The sequence below is a fragment of the Colias philodice genome, chromosome 30 (assembly GCF_061535455.1).
Source record: "Colias philodice isolate Cphi_HAF_F1 chromosome 30, ilColPhil1 Martin Lab GWU primary, whole genome shotgun sequence".
Taxonomy (NCBI): domain Eukaryota; kingdom Metazoa; phylum Arthropoda; class Insecta; order Lepidoptera; family Pieridae; genus Colias; species Colias philodice.
The window spans coordinates 4,600,147-4,619,152 of NC_143115.1; the positions used below are offsets into that span (position 1 = coordinate 4,600,147).

General features: G+C 34.0%; 1 protein-coding gene across 2 annotated transcripts in view; it reads left to right on the top strand.

The window, feature by feature from the left end:
• LOC149475511 (uncharacterized) overlaps nucleotides 1-19,006 on the top strand; it is a 50,371-nt gene that overhangs the window by 13,419 nt on the left and 17,946 nt on the right. For both annotated transcript variants that reach the window (XM_089713310.1, XM_089713311.1), the window contains exons 2-11: nucleotides 9,745-9,861; nucleotides 10,399-10,462; nucleotides 10,828-10,982; nucleotides 11,971-12,102; nucleotides 13,198-13,321; nucleotides 14,096-14,212; nucleotides 14,460-14,584; nucleotides 17,907-17,997; nucleotides 18,260-18,309; nucleotides 18,705-18,791. In XM_089713310.1, the coding sequence (XP_089569436.1) occupies nucleotides 9,745-9,861; nucleotides 10,399-10,462; nucleotides 10,828-10,982; nucleotides 11,971-12,102; nucleotides 13,198-13,321; nucleotides 14,096-14,212; nucleotides 14,460-14,584; nucleotides 17,907-17,997; nucleotides 18,260-18,309; nucleotides 18,705-18,791 (1,062 nt within the window). The remainder of the gene's footprint in view (nucleotides 1-9,744; nucleotides 9,862-10,398; nucleotides 10,463-10,827; nucleotides 10,983-11,970; nucleotides 12,103-13,197; nucleotides 13,322-14,095; nucleotides 14,213-14,459; nucleotides 14,585-17,906; nucleotides 17,998-18,259; nucleotides 18,310-18,704; nucleotides 18,792-19,006) is intronic.

Here is a 19,006-nt window from a genome sequence, read left to right on the forward strand (position 1 = left end):
TTTGTATGAATTGAATAGGCTCCGAAACTACTTGGCAGATTTGAAAAATTCTTTCACTGTTGGAAAGCTACATCATTTCTGAGTGACATAGGCTATATTTCATTTTCAAAAAAAAATAGGCATCCTTACTAAAATTACGATAACGTAATCCAAGGTGTGAAAAAAATATCAAAAAACTACGTTACATCGCGTGCGCTGCGAAAACTATTGATGACAGAACAAAATGATATACTACATTTTTTTAGAACACACCATTACCTACAAAAAATCAGCGGCAGCATATCTCTAACTATTACAGTCATGTCACAATAAGCGTTTTTTTATTGAAAAAAAGAAATTAAAATACCACCGCTACAAAAAGCTCTTTAATTTATTTGTACCTTGGTCACAGAATACATAATAGTAGCTAAACGCTACAGAACGGACACTATCCGCCTCCCGCCAAAATTAAACTTACCTCACCCCCGCGCGATCAGACATAAAATGGGCCATATTTTTCTGCAAGGACGATACGCAACGAAGATTGACAACATTAATCAAATTGACTTAAAGTAATTTTATTATTTTGGATTTGTGATTATCGTTTTTCGTAGAAAATGGTTAGATATTGTGCTGTTTACGGATGTATTTCATCAGAAAAACGCGAATTTTTTTTTACGCTAGTCACAAATGTGCCAACCATAAAGCGTTAACACACACATTTGCAGTCTCTACAGTGTGACTGTCAAAACGATCATTTTGTATGGAGTGTCCGGGGTGTGCCTTGGTATTAACCCTTATCAAAATAAACGATGTATTATTTAAGACTGCTTCAATATCACATATTACTTTTTGAATTATTCGATTCTGACAATCCATTCAAAAGATATCACGAGTTAAAAAAAAATTAAAAAATAAACTGTATTCGGCTAGCTATGCGTTGTAGGCGTCACTCGGGCAGGGGTACGGGAGGGGGGTTAAGATCACGAAATAAACTTGCCGCGCGGCTACTCGCGCGGTCGGCTCCCTACGTGATGGACGTGTGCGGAATTTACGCTTGATAATAATTCGTTTAGTAAGTAACTAAACCGATTTAAAAAGTTCTTTTCAGAACTAAACCCATTTATATAAAACTAGCTTCCGCCCGCGACTCCGTCCGCGCGGATGTCGGTCTTCGCGTGGATGGTTTATTTCTCCATTTTGAGTAACTCTGACAATGACATCTTATAAATATCTATTGGACCCAAATACGGCTAGGCCTATAATAATACGGAACGTGTGTTCGCGGTTCTACACTCTACAGAACAACGTCTATGGATAAAACTGAAGAATTAAGATTAATTTTTTTTCTACGTATTTTTCCAGGATAAAAAGTATCCTATTTTACGCCCAGGATAATAAGGTATAATTATACCAAGTTTCATCGAAATCGAACCGTCAGTTTTCCCGTGATGCCTTCACATACAGACAGACAGACAGACAGACAGACATACAAAAATTTTTTTAATCACATATTTGGGTTTGGTATCGATCCAGTAACACCCCCTGCTATTTATTTTTTCAATATTTTCAATGTACAGAATTGACCCTTGAAGAAAAAAAAAAAATAAAGTAAGAAAGAGTGAATTTTTGAATGCACTATCTTAGTTCTTTTGAGATAGTGTAATATTTATATGTGAGTTATTGTTCACTTAGTTATTAACCTAATAAATTACTTGAATATTTTTCATGATTTTCAATTTAATTTTAATAAATAGTAGGTAGTTGTGTACGTTGTAATATATATATGAATACTTTAATTTTGTCATAATATGATATCCTTCTAATCCTAATACTATTATAAAGGCGAAAGTTTGTATGTATGGATGTTTGTTACTCTTTCACGCAAATACTACTGAACCGATTACAATGAAATTAAGCACACATATAGAGGGTAACTTGGATTAACACATAGGATAGGTTTTATCCCGGAAATCCCACGGGAACGGGTTTTTCTTTGAAAACCATTTGAAAACGCGGGCGAAGCCGCGGGCGGAAAGCTAGTAATAAATATGTAGCAAATTTAGAGCTGTTTACGGCCTAAATGAAGCTGAAATATAGTTTTAAGATTTAGTATGTAAGGAAAATGTATATGGGTATTCCAGTCGTTTTTGATAACTGTCGTCGGACAAAACTAGTTTCATCGATTTTTGCAGTTAAAAGTGGTTTTGACTAGTAATATTTAATTGAGCTAACCGCACAATGAGCTTTTCGGCTTTGTATAATAATACAAGTAGGTAAATTGCAGCACACATGATTAAAAAATATCTTAGTACTAGCTTACCGCCCGCGGCTTCGCCCGCTTTGTCTAAAACCTAATAAATTATATACTAAAACCTTCCTCTTGAATCACTCTATCTATTAAAAAAACCGCATCAAAATCCGTTGCGTAGTTTTAAAGATTTAAGCATTCAAAGGGACATAGGGACAGAGAAAGCGATTTTGTTTTATAGGTACTATGCAATGTAGTGATTTAAAAAACCCTACCAAAATCCTCGTTTTATTTTTAAAAATTTATTATGGCCATTTTACTTATTAGGTTAAGAACTTTCGATATCAGTTTAAAGTTTTTTGATATCTGCAATAGTTTCGCTATAATCGCCTGTGCATACACTTAACTATTACACCTTGTATATCATTGTATATTTTTATAGTTTTAAAAATAAAATAGTAAATTTTATTCAGTGACTGTGTTGTATTTATGATGTATTTGACATATTTTATTTTATGTGCTTTAGTTATGTGTTTTTATTAATTTGTATTTTATGTGTTTTAGCCATGTTTTAATTGAATTTTATATATTTTTTATTTCATGGATGTTTCAAATTTCAAAATTTTAATCATGTTATCATTGTAGTATTAATTTTATGTATTCTTGATAAATTTTTTTATGTGATGAATTTTATGTTTTTTCGTCAATGGATGATAAATTTGATTATGTATTTTTAGACTTTTAAAACTGAAAAATTTTAAGACATTTTTTTTATAATTGTTGTATACGCCTGCTTTATGGCCAATTCAGTTTATGAAATAATTATTAATGTATTTCTGTATATTGTATTAATTGAGTCATTATTGGTGTATCTAATAAATAAATAAATAAATAAATCATCACTCTACGACCAACAGGAGTGGAGCCAAGGGGGTGAAACCGCGCGGAGTAGCTAGTGTTTAGATAATGTTCAGATTGAAGAGAATTAATTTAGGGCTGATTGGTTAAATCTTATCCGTCCAATAAAGTATTACACAATAATATACAGACGTCACCTAAAACCTGACAAAAAGTGGGCAAGTAACACATTTTTCAAATGGTTGTTTAATACGATATTCGATTAATAAGTTTTAAGTAAGGATTGAAAAATCAGCCCTTAAGGCTTGGTTAAAACTTATTCGTCGAATAATGTATAAAACTACCATTTTAAAAACGTATTCTAATTGCCCGTATTTGACAGTATACGTGACATTTTAATATTATCGTGTAATACTTTATTGGACGGATAAGTTTTATCCAAGCATTGAAAAATCGGCTCTAAATGAAATTCTGATCGAAACAAAGCATTTTCAAAGCTGTTTAATTCCGTATTTTTGGTATCGTGTTATTGTTTATTTTCAATATCGATAAGATTATTAGGGAGAAAAACAAACTTAACTTTAAAGGAAGTATTTGTAGAAAATTGATTAACATATTTATTGTAAACATGAAATTTTCGTCGTGTTGGTGTGTACATGAGTTTGTGTATATTCTTGGGTTGTTGAGGAAGTGATTATGAGGAAGAGGAGGAGGAAGAGGAATTTTCACACACAAATTTAGAGGATGCGGATGAGGAAGAGGATATTTTTTTGAGGAAGAGGATGCGGATGAGGAAGCGGAAGAGGAAGCGGATGAGGATGAGGATGATAGGAAATTATAATCAAAATTAAAAAACAAAAACTTTTAAAATTAAAAATTAAAACAAAAGCCATTCTCCTGTCTCTACATATTGATGTTTAAGGTTAGGGGAGGTTAGCTCGCCCGATCGCGTATTTACAAAGCCTGTAAGTACTATAGTAGTAGCGTTGTATACGTATATTATTATTAGTCTGTGGTAGTAGTATACTATTTGAGTCACGAGCCGGACTCAGATGAGCTTATGTTTATGCATATTACTCGAAAAAACCCACAGAAAAAACCTAATCTATATCAGTGCCAGAAGCGACATTAGGCGATTTCCACAAAAAAAAAACTAACTGGTAGATATTATTATGTAAGCTTAAACAACTTGTTTGTTTTTTATTTTAAAATGACTTTTGACAAACATTATTTGGTAAAATATTTTTCTTCTGAGTATGAGAGAAAATGTTATATTATTATGTTTAGAGTCCAAGAAGCTTATATCTAATACACTGGAGATTGCACTATGACCATTAACATGTAACAAGAAAATATGACGTTGAATGACGCCTCTATGTTTTTTTATCCCTTTCACACCAACTTGCCAAGTTAGGTGTCCACAACGTCACATTTTCTTGTTACAAGTTAATGTTCATACTGAAATCTCCAGTGTATTAGATATAAGCTTCTTGAGTGGAAACGAACCCTAAGAATCATGGGCGTAGCTAGCCATGGGCACAGGGTGGGGCAAAAAAAAACCGGCCAAGTGTGAGTCGGAGTCGCGCACCGAGGGCTCCGAACAAACCTACTTTTTATTAAGTTGTAACTCTAAAATGTATGTTTTAGCAATTTTTCCTTTGCAGAAACAGCAGCCAGATCCAGGTGGAGCTTTGCTCGCAATCTTATAGTTTTTGACCGATATCTCGAAAACTATCCACTTTAGGGCAAAAGTTGCTTAGACTTTTTTGTAGAAAGTAAAATTTCGCATATTTTATACCATGTAATATTTTTTGTAAAACTTACTATTTACGGTTTATGGCCTATTTGATGAACCGGTTGATCGTTAAAATATTGGATTAATGAATAAAATGCATGTATGTACATAGTTTTCAGGTCACTTTATTGTCTACAAGTTTTGTTTAAAATTTTTTTTCTAGTGCCCATATTTTTTGAGTTGTTCCACGTATAATGTAGAAATGCCGCCACTCGGCGGCTAACGTGGCAGGCCAAAAGTTTTTTACGGATGTAATAAAAACGAAGAAGGAATTTCCAATGCAAGTGTATTTTCACCGTTTCCGAAACGGCAAAATTTTTGATTTTTTTTTACTTCTAGAAAAATTTTAATAGCTTTTTAAAATATTTTCCTTAATTTTATTCTTGCATCCGAATATAAAATAACTGCTCAATATTATTTAGTTATACGAAACATACATAGGTAGGTACCTTGTACTATTTATCGCCAAACGTTAAATATCTCAAAAAGCATTAGAAAAAAAAGTTTCAAATAAAGTAATCTTAATAAATGGATAATGCATATGTATAATATATTGATGCCTATGCATTTCATTGATTAATCCAATATTTAAAGAGTTACTTGCCAAAAATGATTAACCGGCTCATTGAATAGGTCATAAATCTCTCATAAATCGTAAACGGAAAGTTTTACAAAAAGTTTACAAGGTATAAAAGATGTAAAATTTTACTATCTACAAAAAATTCCTAATATTTTTTGCCTTAAAATGGATAGTTTCCAAGATATCGGCCAAAAACTTTTATATAAGATTGCGAGCGTAGCTCCACCTGGATCTGTCAGCATTTTGTGCTTTTATGGTCAGTAACTTATCGTAAAACAAAAGTGAAATTGAATGGGAAATTTAGTGCGATTTTGGCTAAATAAAAACAGCTTTGAATGGGGTAACAGTAGGTTCTACACTACTTTTTCTGGCACCAAAAGTGGTTTAAATCATGTAACATAGAAGCGCAAGCTTTTTGTTTAGATCGTATTTTTTTGTGTCTCCTGACAACTTTCGAGTGAGAATTTTTTAACGGATATTAAGTTTTGTAGTCAGTACCTAGATAATTACGTTTCTTAGATTTGATTAGGTACCTTCCAGGTCAGAGCCAGGGTGGGGCAAGTGCCCCACCCTGCCCCACCGTGGCTACGCCCATGCTAAGAATGTCAATGAAATTATAAGTGTCAATTATTTGTCAAATGTCAATTGAAAACACAGTGAAAAATACGATTTACGTATGTACTTAGAAGTTGCCACTAAGGAAAAAGAAGGGGTTGGGTTTAGATATGCGTCGCCTGATTTTGATGATATTGAAGGAGTCCACAGGCTTCAGAGAGTAGAGACCTTGATTGGAAATTTTGCCCTAGTTACGTCTAAGGGCTGATTTTTCAATCCTTGGTTAAAACTTATTCGTCGAATAATGTATAAAACTACCATTTTAAAAACGTATTCTAATTGCCCGTATTTGACAGTTTACGTGACATTTTAATATTATATTGTAATACTTTATTGGACGGATAAGTTTTATGCAAGCATTGAAAAATCGGCCCTAAATATATTACATAATTATATGAAAAAAATCAATTGTATGAAAATTTGATTAAAATATCGAGTTAGATATAGTTTTATATTATATATAGTTTTACAATCTTACGGCGACATGTAGATAACTTATATAAGCTAGTCTAGATATAATCTCACTGTTCGACCCTGGACGTTCCCCGCCGCGTTAAAGACAGGTATCCGTACGACCCTCGAAACATGTCACCGTGACCCCGGGTCAAGGGCCTTCGCCAGGGACGGGGGATTATAATATGCAGGAGTTTAAAACTGTGTCAGATTTCAAGGAAATGATATGAGTTCGTTTGGAATATCAGTTAATGTTTTCTAGTGATTGATTTTACGCGAGGATTATACATTTAGAAATTAAAGACTTTTTAACGGATTTTAAACGCGATTTATTCATTATATTATTATTTATTTTCCCGACGTTTCGAACACTTTACAGCGAGCGTGGTCACGGACAGACTGGCCTTTCTTTCCTTAGTAAACCGAAAGTGGGACACCCTGTATAGCTTGTAGGTGTGGAATATAGTTTATTTATTTATTTTTGGTAATCCAACAGCGTTACATGTAATAAGATGTTACCGTTTTATTGTTTAACTGAACAAATTGCCAATGAGGATTTCAACATATTATTCTTTAAAATAAATCATAAACTATAGTAGAGCCATTTTAATAGGCAACATTTGACAGTTTAACAAAATTCAACAACGTAACCTAGTAACGACGACATAGAATAAAATGATATTTCGTTTTGTTAGAACTGCACATTTGCTTAACTTTTTTCAATTACGATTACATATTTATAATAATAATGACCAATACAAGTAATTTTAGGATTTGATTTTACTGATAAACCATTCTAAACATAATAAACAATTTCTGATTTAAAGAACTGACGTTGCTACAATTTTGTGTCAATAAACCTTTTTTCTTTTTAAATACCAGAGACGTTACTCTAAAAATCGAAATCTGACATCTAGAATCGAATGCATATATTACTTGGGAATAAAAATCATAATAAATTATTGACATGTGTTTCAAGTTCGATTGACAAATGTTTCAAGTCCGTATCGATTAATTCACTTTAATCGATGTTTTTAAGCAGGTTACCACCCTACGAAGATAACATTGATAGACGTCAAATGTTGCCTATTAAATTGGCTCGACAATAGAAACTCCACAACATGAAGTAAGTCGACGATTTTGGTATTTTTTTAATCTTGTCAAAAAAGTTTCACTTCTGACACGTGTGCTCGGCACAAGCAATTTTTACTTAATTCCTTTTAATAAAAAGTTCATATTTTCCGTAATCTTTGTATTTACCATACTAGCTGTGCTCCGCGGTTTTATCCGCGTGGCTCCGCTCCTATTGGTTTTAGCGAGATGATAATATATTAGCCTATCCTATAGCTTTCTTCGATGAATGGGCTATCTAACACCGAAAGATTTTTTCAAATCGGACCAGTAGTTCCTGAGATTAACGCGTTCAAACAAACAAACAAACTCTTCAGCTTTATAATATTAGTATAGATAGGAAATAAAACAACACACGTGAACATAATATGTTACATAACAATGAAAGAAGTAAATCGCAGTAGACGCTCGTATTTTGATAACAAGCTCGATAAATTGATAAACATCGATCTGGTATGAATGTGACGAGGTGACAAGATGTAGCGTAAACAAAACGTATACAATATACAATGATAAGTAATAATAAGTATTAGACCGGGAGATAGTGACAAAAATTATACTCGATTTTTTTTTAATTAAATTAAATAAAATTAAATAAATAAATAAATATTATAGGACATTATTACACAAATCGACCTAGTCCCACAGTAAGCTCAATTAAGGCTTGTGATGTGGGTACTAGGCGACGATAAATATAATATTTAATAAATATGTACATATATATAGATAATAACACCCAGACCCAAGAACAAATAATTGAGTTCATCACACAAATATTTGCCCTAACCGGGGATCGAACCCGGGACCGTCGGCTCAGTAGGCAGTTACTTTACCACTGCGCCAACCGCGTCGTCAAACCGATTTCGACCCACTTTAGACGGATTTAATTCAAACTTTGTACACTATAAACAAATATGTAAATATTTCAGGACAGTTTTTACACACAGTGTGATCTGATCCCGTACTAAGCTTTCGCTTGTGTTATGGAAACCAGATGGCTGATACAAATACATATATATAATTTTTAATAAATACTTATATAGATAATCAACACCCAGACACAGAGCAAACATCTTTGTTCATCACACAAATATTTGCCCCGGGTGGGAATCGAACCTACGACCTCTGGCTTGGAAGGCAGGGTCACTATCAACTAAACCAACCGGTCAGTCTATTAGACTACAGGCCCATGTTGAAAAAATTATGGGTCATTTGACCCACCACCTGACCTATCTAGAATGATATAAGAGCATAAAATAATAAGATTCAGCACTATGACGACACTCGTAAGCTGTCCACCTGAGTGCAAATGAGAATTCGAAAGTTCAGGTAGAGATTTTCTCCCCTTGTCTCCATGATTTTTGTACGGCGTTGCGGAATAATTGATTAAAAGTAGTATAGAAATAGTATGACACAGATGCCGTACAAAATCAAATGACCAAATTTATCCCGGCAACGGTCGAAAAATAAAAATAAATTCCGACTTTGTGGACCACCATTTTTGTACGGCATCTGTGTCATACTATTTCTATACTGCTTTTAAGCCATTATTCCGCAACGCCGTACAAAAATCATGGAGACAAGGGGAGAAAATCTCTACCTGAACTTTCGAATTCTCATCTGCACTCAGGTGGACAGCTTACGAGTGTCGTCATAGTGCTGAATCTTATTATTTTATGCTCTTAAATCATTCTAGATAGGTCAGGTGGTGGGTCAAATGACCCATAATTTTTTCAACATGGGCCTGTAGTCTATATGACAATACAATAATATCACGAGTTCAAGTGTGTTTTTAGTTTTTACATTTTTAAACTTTATAGACAGGGAGATAGTGACATAAATTATTGGATCATTTGTACCAGTATAGTGGTTATTCTGGGGTTTTACCCGCATTTCTCTGGTCCTGTTGGTCTTAGCGTGATGATATGTAGCCTATAGCCTTCCTCGATGAATAGGCTATCTAACGCCGAAAGAATTTTGCAAATCGGACCAGTAGTTCCCGAAATTAGCGCGTTCAAACAAATAAACTCTTCAGCTTTATAATATTAAGTATAGATAATCAGATTATTTATTTATTTTCAGGTCGCAATTAAAATAATAGATAAATCAAGGTTGGATGAAGATAATTTAAAGAAGACGTTTAGGGAAATAGCTATCATGAAAAGATTGAGGCATCCGCACATCGTCCGGCTGTATCAGGTGCGTATCTTTTGTAAAAGATAGATAGATAAAAAAGAAAGAATGAATGAAAGAAAACGTTGTGTCGTGGCAAGTGAAGAGCAAATGAATTGATGACATAATGTTAATAAAAGTCTGGACATGTTATGTTAGTAAAAATCACATTAAAATCGGTCAAACTATTCCCGTGGAATTTTGTAATAGCACTTTGTGTGTATCTAGAGAAAATTTTACTCAAAGGTAATTGTTTTGAAAAGAAGGAAACTGGCTCGCCATACCTGGGAATCGAACTGACGGAAATCTCTCCAATTATCTTAATTATTCAAGTATATTCTTCTGTAAGGTATAAGTATTGTAGTGTGAATTGAATTGTGGGGACTGCTGCATGCTATGCCTTCAAGCCACACCTCCGAGCCCGTCGGAGTGGGGAGCGTGAGGTTTTTTCGTTACGGAATTTCTCGATTCGGTCCCCGCGCTCAAGGCCCGTGATAGAAGCTATGCAATTGCTTAAAAAAAACTAATAACTGTATATTTATATTGTTTTATATAACTTTTCAGGTCATGGAAAGCACACACACACTCTACCTCGTCACAGAATATGCGCCAAATGGGGAAATATTCGGTAAGTATAGTTTAAACACCTGACTTCGCTCGATTATTTAAAGTTTCAACTAATGTACAGTGTACTATACGTATTACTTAAATATAATACTAAATATCTACTCTAATATTATAAAGCTGAAGAGCTTGATTGTGTTAGCTAGCTGTGCTGCGTGGTTTCTTTCTCGTGGTTATCTGACATTTTTCTTGTATTTTATTGGAACGAATCTTGTTTTTGGAACGAAGTTCCTTGCTATTTGATGACTATCGATTTACGTACTTAAATCGATACTGAAATTCAACAATATCAAAAACTACACTCCATTCTGACGCCTTCTTTATACTAATCTAATATTTTATCTAAAAATACTACTAAACCTTCCACAGATCACCTAGTGACGCGCGGACGCATGCCCGAGTCGGAGGCGGCGCGTGCGTTCGCGCAAATGGTCGCCGCAGTTGGCTATTGTCACGCGAACGACGTTGTGCACAGGGATTTGAAGGCGGAGAACCTGTTGCTGGATAGAGATATGAATATTAAGGTTAGTTTTGTGGAAAAAGAGGAAAAAATGTCGAAAAAACCGGAAAAAATATTGAAAAAATGGTAAAAAATTCCAATATCAAAGGAATTTGAAGGCTTAGCGCGCGTTGTTTGACAGGGCTGCGTAGATTCAAGTTAGTTTTGTAGGTAGATATTAAAAAAAATAGGACAAAAAGGGAAAAAAATCACTCCATACAAAATTAGCACTAAGCTGATTGGACATTTTTTATTTGCTTTATATTACATTACATACAATATAATTTAGGTGTTAGTTCATTCATTTAAAAAATATAATTCATAATATCATATTATACATACCCTTAGAGCGTATACGCACTATGCGGGTAGCCGCATTGCGGGTAGCCGTCCGGCTGACCGCAAGCACAATTATGTACGTAATATTCATTTCTATGCGCACTGCGATGCGGCTACCGCAGACCGCACAGTGCGCATAGAAATGAATATTACGTACATAATTGTGCTTGCGGCCAGCCGGACGGCTAGCCGCAATGCGGCTACCCGCATAGTGCGTATACGCTCTTACAACTAAAGAACTATTACGTTCCTTATTATTTAGTCACCCTATAAAAATGAACGTTAAATTAGGGCTGATTTTTCAATCCTTGGTTAAAACTTATTCGTCGAATAATATATAAAACTACCATTTTAAAAACGTATTCTAATTGCCCGTATTTGACAGTTTACGTGACATTTTAAAGTGAAACTTTTATTACTCGTCTCAAACTTTTTGGTCTGTGTAGCGCATGTCGCGTGACGTTCGGCTGCCGAGTAGGTATAAAGCAGTGTTCGGAACCGTACGATAATTATTATCGTACAAATACGATAATTTTGTGCCTAAGTTTCACTTTTACCGTGGTTTCATAAAACCACACAACATTAATATCGTGTAATACTTTATTGGACGGATAAGTTTTAACCAAGCATTGAGAAATCGGCCCTTAATCAATTCTTTCTCTATTGAATTTCAGCTAGCAGACTTCGGTTTCAGCAACAAATACACAAAAGGATCACCATTATCCACATGGTGTGGTAGTCCACCGTACGCAGCGCCAGAGTTGTTTGAGGGTCGTCAATATGATGGACCTAAAGCGGATATATGGGTAAGAAGTAAAAACATTGAAAATTCTCAAAAAATATATAAGAAACGTTGAGGGTATGAGAACTATAAAATACGCAAAAATAAGTAGTACTTACGCGGGAAATTAGAGTTAAATCTAAAATAAAATAAAAAAATGTGTGCGTGTAATAGTGTTCACACGTAGAAGTGAAACTTCTTTATGATCTAATTTTTTAAAAAAATAATTTACTATATGCAACTTTACAGAAATACGTCGAATCACGCGTGGTAGGGATAAGAAAAAGATGGCGCGTAACGGAAAAATGTCACGCGTAACGAAAAAATGTTACACTCAATTTTTTTCCAACACCTATAAAGAAGTTTCACTTAAAAAAATCAAGGGATGTAATAGTACGCGGGAAATTAGAGTTAAAACTAAAAATAATAATAATTTATCAGGGTAACTTGTAGTAGAAGTAAAAAGTTTCAAACAGGCGCACAATCGCGCTCAAAAATTGTCTGAAGCAAATCTCTGCTAACGCGTATATTAGGCAAAGTTTTTTTAATGAGTTTATTTAATAGACTTTGAACGTTACTGCCACGAAATAAGGTGTAAATTTCAATGAATGTTTTCTACAATGAAAACTTTTTTTAAGCGATTGTGACTAGCTCTTTACTGTACGTCAAAAAATATATATAAAAAATGGTCTGAAGCAAAACTCTGCCTGTACGTGTATTAGGCATAGTTTTGTTATGAACGATACAAAAAGCTTTGAACATTACTGCCATGAAATAAGGTGTAAATTTCAATGAATGTTTTCTACAATGAAAACTTTTTTAAGCGATTGTGAAGCTCTTTATGGTACGTCAAAAAATATATATCTTAAACTAGCTTTCGGCTTTGCCTGCTTACTAGAAAAATTAACAAATAATGTACGAGAACCTTTCTCAAGAATCATCTATGTATTTTAAAAAATTGCATCAAAATTGGTGGCGTAGTTTTATAGAAAACATACAGTCGCTGTCGCTGTCTGTTCAGAGACGGACTTTGTTTTATACTATGTAGTGATATATATTTAGTTAAATAACAAAATACCAAATAAAACATGTTATTCATATAATTATTTTTATATTTCAGTCACTAGGCGTAGTTCTATACGTTTTAGTGTGCGGTGCATTACCGTTTGATGGCGGCACACTCAGTGAGTTACGGAGTGTGGTCGTGAGTGGCAAGTTTAGGATACCGTACTTTATGTCGCAGGGTGAGTGGAGAGCTTTATATTGTGTTTATTGCAGTCACTATATGTGTTAGTGTACGGCACACTCAGTGACGAAGCGTGGTCGTGAGTGGCAAGTCTTGACATGGATACCGTACTTCATGTCGCAGTGTGTGTTTTATTTTTTCATATTACGAACATTCCGAAAAAAATATAATATGTGTTTCTATTTTCTGTCTTTTTAAATAAAATTTGTTACTTGCAAGTACACTTTGTTTATGGTAAATTAAATATGTTTTATTTTCTGGCTTTTATGCAATAATATGTAAAATCCTGTAGCACAATATACAGATACAACCAGTAGGGAAACTTCATACAACACATTCGAAAAGGCTCACGCACACAAGTAAGCGTGTTTACGAGAATCCTAAGGGTATTATCACAATTGACAGATATAAGAATAAATATATTGTGCTTGTAGTCTATAGTTGATTGAATGACATCTATTTAGTTTTCTGTCCCATTGGATTGAAAAAATCAGCCCTAAGGCTGATTTTTCAATCCTTGGTTAAAACTTATTCATCGAATAATGTATAAAACTACCATTTTAAAAAACGTATTCTAATTGCCCGTATTTGACAGTTTACGTGACATTTTCATATTATCGTGTAATACTTTATTGGACGGATAAGTTTTAACCAAGCATTGAAAAATCGGCCCTAAAGAACCTGTTATTTAATAATTTTTTCTTTTAATCTATTTTTCATGACAGACTGCGTTATTATTTTTTTTATTATCAATAACTATTGTTGTTTGCAGACTGCGAACACCTAATACGTCACATGTTAGTAGTGGAGCCCGAGCGCCGTTTCACGCTACAAGCGGTGGCGAAGCACCACTGGCTGAGGGCGCGCGCCCCCACCGGGGCGGAGGCCGGTGAGTTATATAGTTACTTTAATAAATAATAAATAAATATTTCAGGACAATTTTCACACACGGCACGATCTGATCCCATACTAAGCTTTTGCTTGTGTTATGGAAACCAGATGGCTGATAATAAATACTTATTATTATTTAAATAAATACTTACACTACTTACTTACTTGAAAAATATTTAATTGTAACTCTACAACATTAAAAACTACATGATTAAACATTAAAATAAATAAATAAAAATCTCCAGAGCTATCGGCCGGCGAATGCGGCTGCCACCCGGCGGGGGCGAAGCCCGAGGACTCCGCGGCGCACGAAGCGGCGCTCGAGCACATGCTCACACTGCCGGGGCTCAGCCACGGGCTTATACAGCAGGTAATAAATAAATAAACAAGTCATTTATTTATTCGAATTGTTAAAATACAGTTAATAACAAGTGATAACTGCGATAAAAACAACCGACTTCAAACTTGCACTTGCAACATTTACAATTACAGACAAAAATGCTCATAAAATAAAACTACTGGGCCTATCCGAATAAAATTTTTATGGGACCAATTCGACACCATCCCGCATCGAACAAAAAAAGAATCACGTAAATGTGTTCAGAATCCTCGGAGTAATCGGTGTACACTGTACATATAAAAAAAAAACATACCGGCCGAATTGATAACCTCCTCCTTTTTTTTGAAGTCGGTTAATAATCTACCACCGGCTAACAAAGCAGTATATTACTGTAGTATATAACATGCAGTTATACTTATGTATACTACAGTAATATACTGTGTTATTGCAATAGTTATTATTAATAACGACCTGTCCTTGATCATGAATTGGAGTAGATCTCATGGCTTGGTAGTAAACCCTACTAAGACCAAAACTATTCTTATCGGCAGCTCTTCATTCATATCAAGGGTAGGCTGGTCTAGTTTACCCCCTATTACTGTGGACGGTACCATAATCCCATTCAGTGATAGCATTAAAAGCTTAGGCGTCACCATTGACCGAACACTATCTTGGCAACCGCAAATAAATGAAGCTCAACAAGAAAATCTTTGCCTCATCGCATTCACTCATGAGAATTCGCAACTTCTTGCCCATCTCAACCAGAACTTCTCTTGCACAATCCCTCCTCCTTCCCATCCTCGATTATGCCGATGTCTGTTATCCCGACCTGACCGAAATCCAGTTGGACAAACTTGAGCGACTCCAAAATGTTTGCATACGCTTCATTTTTGGCTTGCGCAAGTATGACCACGTCTCGCAATACAGGACAAAGCTCAAGTGGCTACCAATACGTCAGCGTCGAAATACCCACCTTCTCCAACTCCTATACCGTGTCCTGTTTAATCCTAAAACTCCTGGCTACCTAAAGGAAAAATTCCAATTTCGAGAGAGCACCGACTTTAATCTGCGCTGCTCTGAAAATTTACTTTTAAAAATTCCACCTCACAAGACCAAATTTTACCATAACTCGTTTCATGTGCAAGCTATACTCTTGTGGAATGCTCTTCCAATAAGCATAAGACGCGCTCAATCACTAAACATATTTAAAAAACTCATATTTGACCATTTCTTTAATCAGCTATAATATTTGACATATATTTAGATATATATATATATATATATATATATATTTATTTATTTATTTACTTATGTATATATATTTATATATTTGCATGTATGTAAGTATGTGTATTATAGTCTATATTTTTGTATTAATATATGTATGTATACAATATAATGTATTAATATCAGTATTTATACATGTATAAATATATTTTTTTTATTTTTATTTTTAGTCTGTTTTCTTTTTAATTGTATTTAATTAAAACACCACCTATCTCATTCGATTTCTTAAAACTAATCCTATCCAAAGGTTGCCTGGCAGAGATCGCTTGAAAGCGATAAGGCCGCCTATTTAACATGTTGTATCTGTCTTATATGTTTTTTTTCTTTTCTTTTCTTTTCTTCTGTATGTGTGTGTTAAATAAAGAATTTTGTATTGTATTGTATTGTATTATCTGAAATAAATAAATACACAGCAAAATGACATTACTAAAACGACACAGTACAGCCCCCCTAGTCAAGTGGCTTTCTGTTAGCGTAGCGTTCAATAGAATAGACTACGAATGTATGAGATTGACGTAACCTGTAGATACGTTTATCTACAGCCTACGTCAATCTCATACTCTCTCATACTCTCTATTGAACGCTACGCTAACAGAAAGGGGGGCTGGTACACACAATACAGTATAGTGTCCCAGTACACCTACAGTACAGTTACACACATGCAGTATAGTTGCAAATTGTTGATGTTTATTTTTTTTTTACTCCAAATGAGCAATACTTTCATTCCTTTAAACATATTACACCTATAACAAGTCACCCTGTATATTAAATGCAGTATTGTTACACAAAGCATGCAGTACAGTTACACTTAGAATGCAGAATAGTAAAACACAGTATACCTATACACATAAGAACACGATTTAAGAATACACAAAACAGAATACATGAATATTTAAAAAGAAATTTGAACTATTATTTTAAATCTTTTGATATTTCAGTAATGTACTTAATTCTTTAATGATATGAAACAAATTATCTGGGGGCACGGCAGTGCCCCCGCCAAGTCGAGCAAAAAAAAAGCGGCACGGCCGTACCATCCTTTTCTCGAAGCAATTCGGGCCTTTTTCGACCCCCTATAATTCGGTTGTGGATAAAGCAAGAAACCTGAATCTTCAGTAACTAATCCGGCATTGTATAAACACGGAATATTTAAAATTTCAGTCAATTTGAACCAGTAGTTTAAGAATGACAACTTGTTAAAGTTTCTACATTTTGTCACTCACTGACTCACCGATCATCAAAAGTCCAAGGCACTTCTAGCAGACTTAGAAGCTTCATATTTGGAATACATATAGAGTTTAGTGTCTTAATCATGGGAAAACTTAAATATTTTGTAATTTCGGTCCAGTTTTCCAAATACACCAACTGCATCAATAACTTTGTAATCCCATATAAATATATGGGATTACAATGTTATTTATGCAGTTGGTGGTTGGTGGTGGTATCAAAAAGAAAGGCTCTACAAAAAGAAGTGAGATCCCATCAAAAACATCCTGTAAAAAACCCAAGTCTCGCAGCTCAGTCTTTCTACCGTCAAAAGTTGTGAGATCCATGTAATACCAAGTCGGTTAATCTATTTAGTGTCTACTTGAAGGACCTTCTGTCTTAAGTTATTACATAAGTTATTATCATGCCAATATTAAAAATATTTAACGTTTTAAACAAATAGATCGACTTGGACATCGCATGAAAACAAAATGAATATTACAATATTATATTAGATTCTTTAGTCTCTCGCGCCTCACGCGATTGAAACTCTCGTTCCTGTTGGTCGCTGGCCCGTCGTGCTGTGTAGTGTGATACATACTAATAATAAAATCAAGCGATGTCCAAGTCGATCTATTTGTTTAAAACGTTAAATATTTTTAATATTGGCATGATAATAACTTATGTAATAACTTAAGACAGAAGGTCCTTCAAGTAGACACTAAATAGATTAACCGACTTGGTATTACATGGATCTCACAACTTTTGACGGTAGAAAGACTGAGCTGCGAGACTTGGGTTTTTTACAGGATGTTTTTGATGGGTTGTAATTACTGATATAAATATATTTTGTTTTCAGTCGGTAAACGAAGAGAGGTTCGACCATATATCAGCCATTTATCACCTTTTAGTCGATAAACTATTACAAAAAGACGACAGCGCACAAGCAGGTGAGATATTAGATAAACTAATATTATTAAGACGATAGATTTGATTTTTTATGTGTATTTAATTATAAGCCACGTATTAATATATGTAGTATGCTTAAGTCAAAAATTACTTAATTAAATAAATTATTGAAATTGCTTTTAATTATGTTTAAAAGTTTACTGGTTTTCTATGTACGAGTTCTGCTTTCTTTCTTTCTTAAGTCTATTTCTATACTACAGTCTTTGTTTTCTATCTTTCTTGAAAGATGTATATCTTTTTCAGATTCATTAGATTCAAACACAGGACTACCATTAGATCTTACTGGGAAAAAGGTAAGTCAGATAAATTCCAACAATACATACTACAATAAACTTATTAAAAGATTTTATTCTTCTTAGGTTCCTACAGCGATTTAGCTGTTTGGTGTGCACATTGATGATGGTTCAAATTTACACAAATATTACAGTAAATAACAAACTCAAATTCAAACATTTATTTATTCAATTAGACTTCTTCTAGAAGCAATTTTCAATCGTCATTACTTGCAGTATCTTTGGAGAAGAACCGGCAAGAAACTCCATAGTTGCTCTTTTAAATCGTGTTAGTATTACAATTTAATTTTACAAAATATGTAATAGCATAATATATTATCATAATATGCCAAAGAAAGCATAAAATGTAAAAAAGGTAATATAAAAGTCGTTAATTTTACTAATTCTTCTTTCAGAACGACAGCGGTGATGTAGAAAGTATGGAGGCGGAAGAAACCCTCGCTTATCTTACTGGTGATGGTCAGGAACACGAATTGGAAAGGGTAAGGCTTATTTTACTAACTTACTGAAAATTTTTCTAAAGAAAATAATATATGTCAGTAATAGATATTTTGATATTATTTGTTAGAAGTTATAAGAGTTACAAGTCTTTTGATATGATTTCAAGTCAATGGTGTACATTTTTGTTAGATAGACCATTCGCAAATAGAAGGAAAAGTAAAGGCACAAAGTTAAATCCTTGGAGAACACCCGCTTA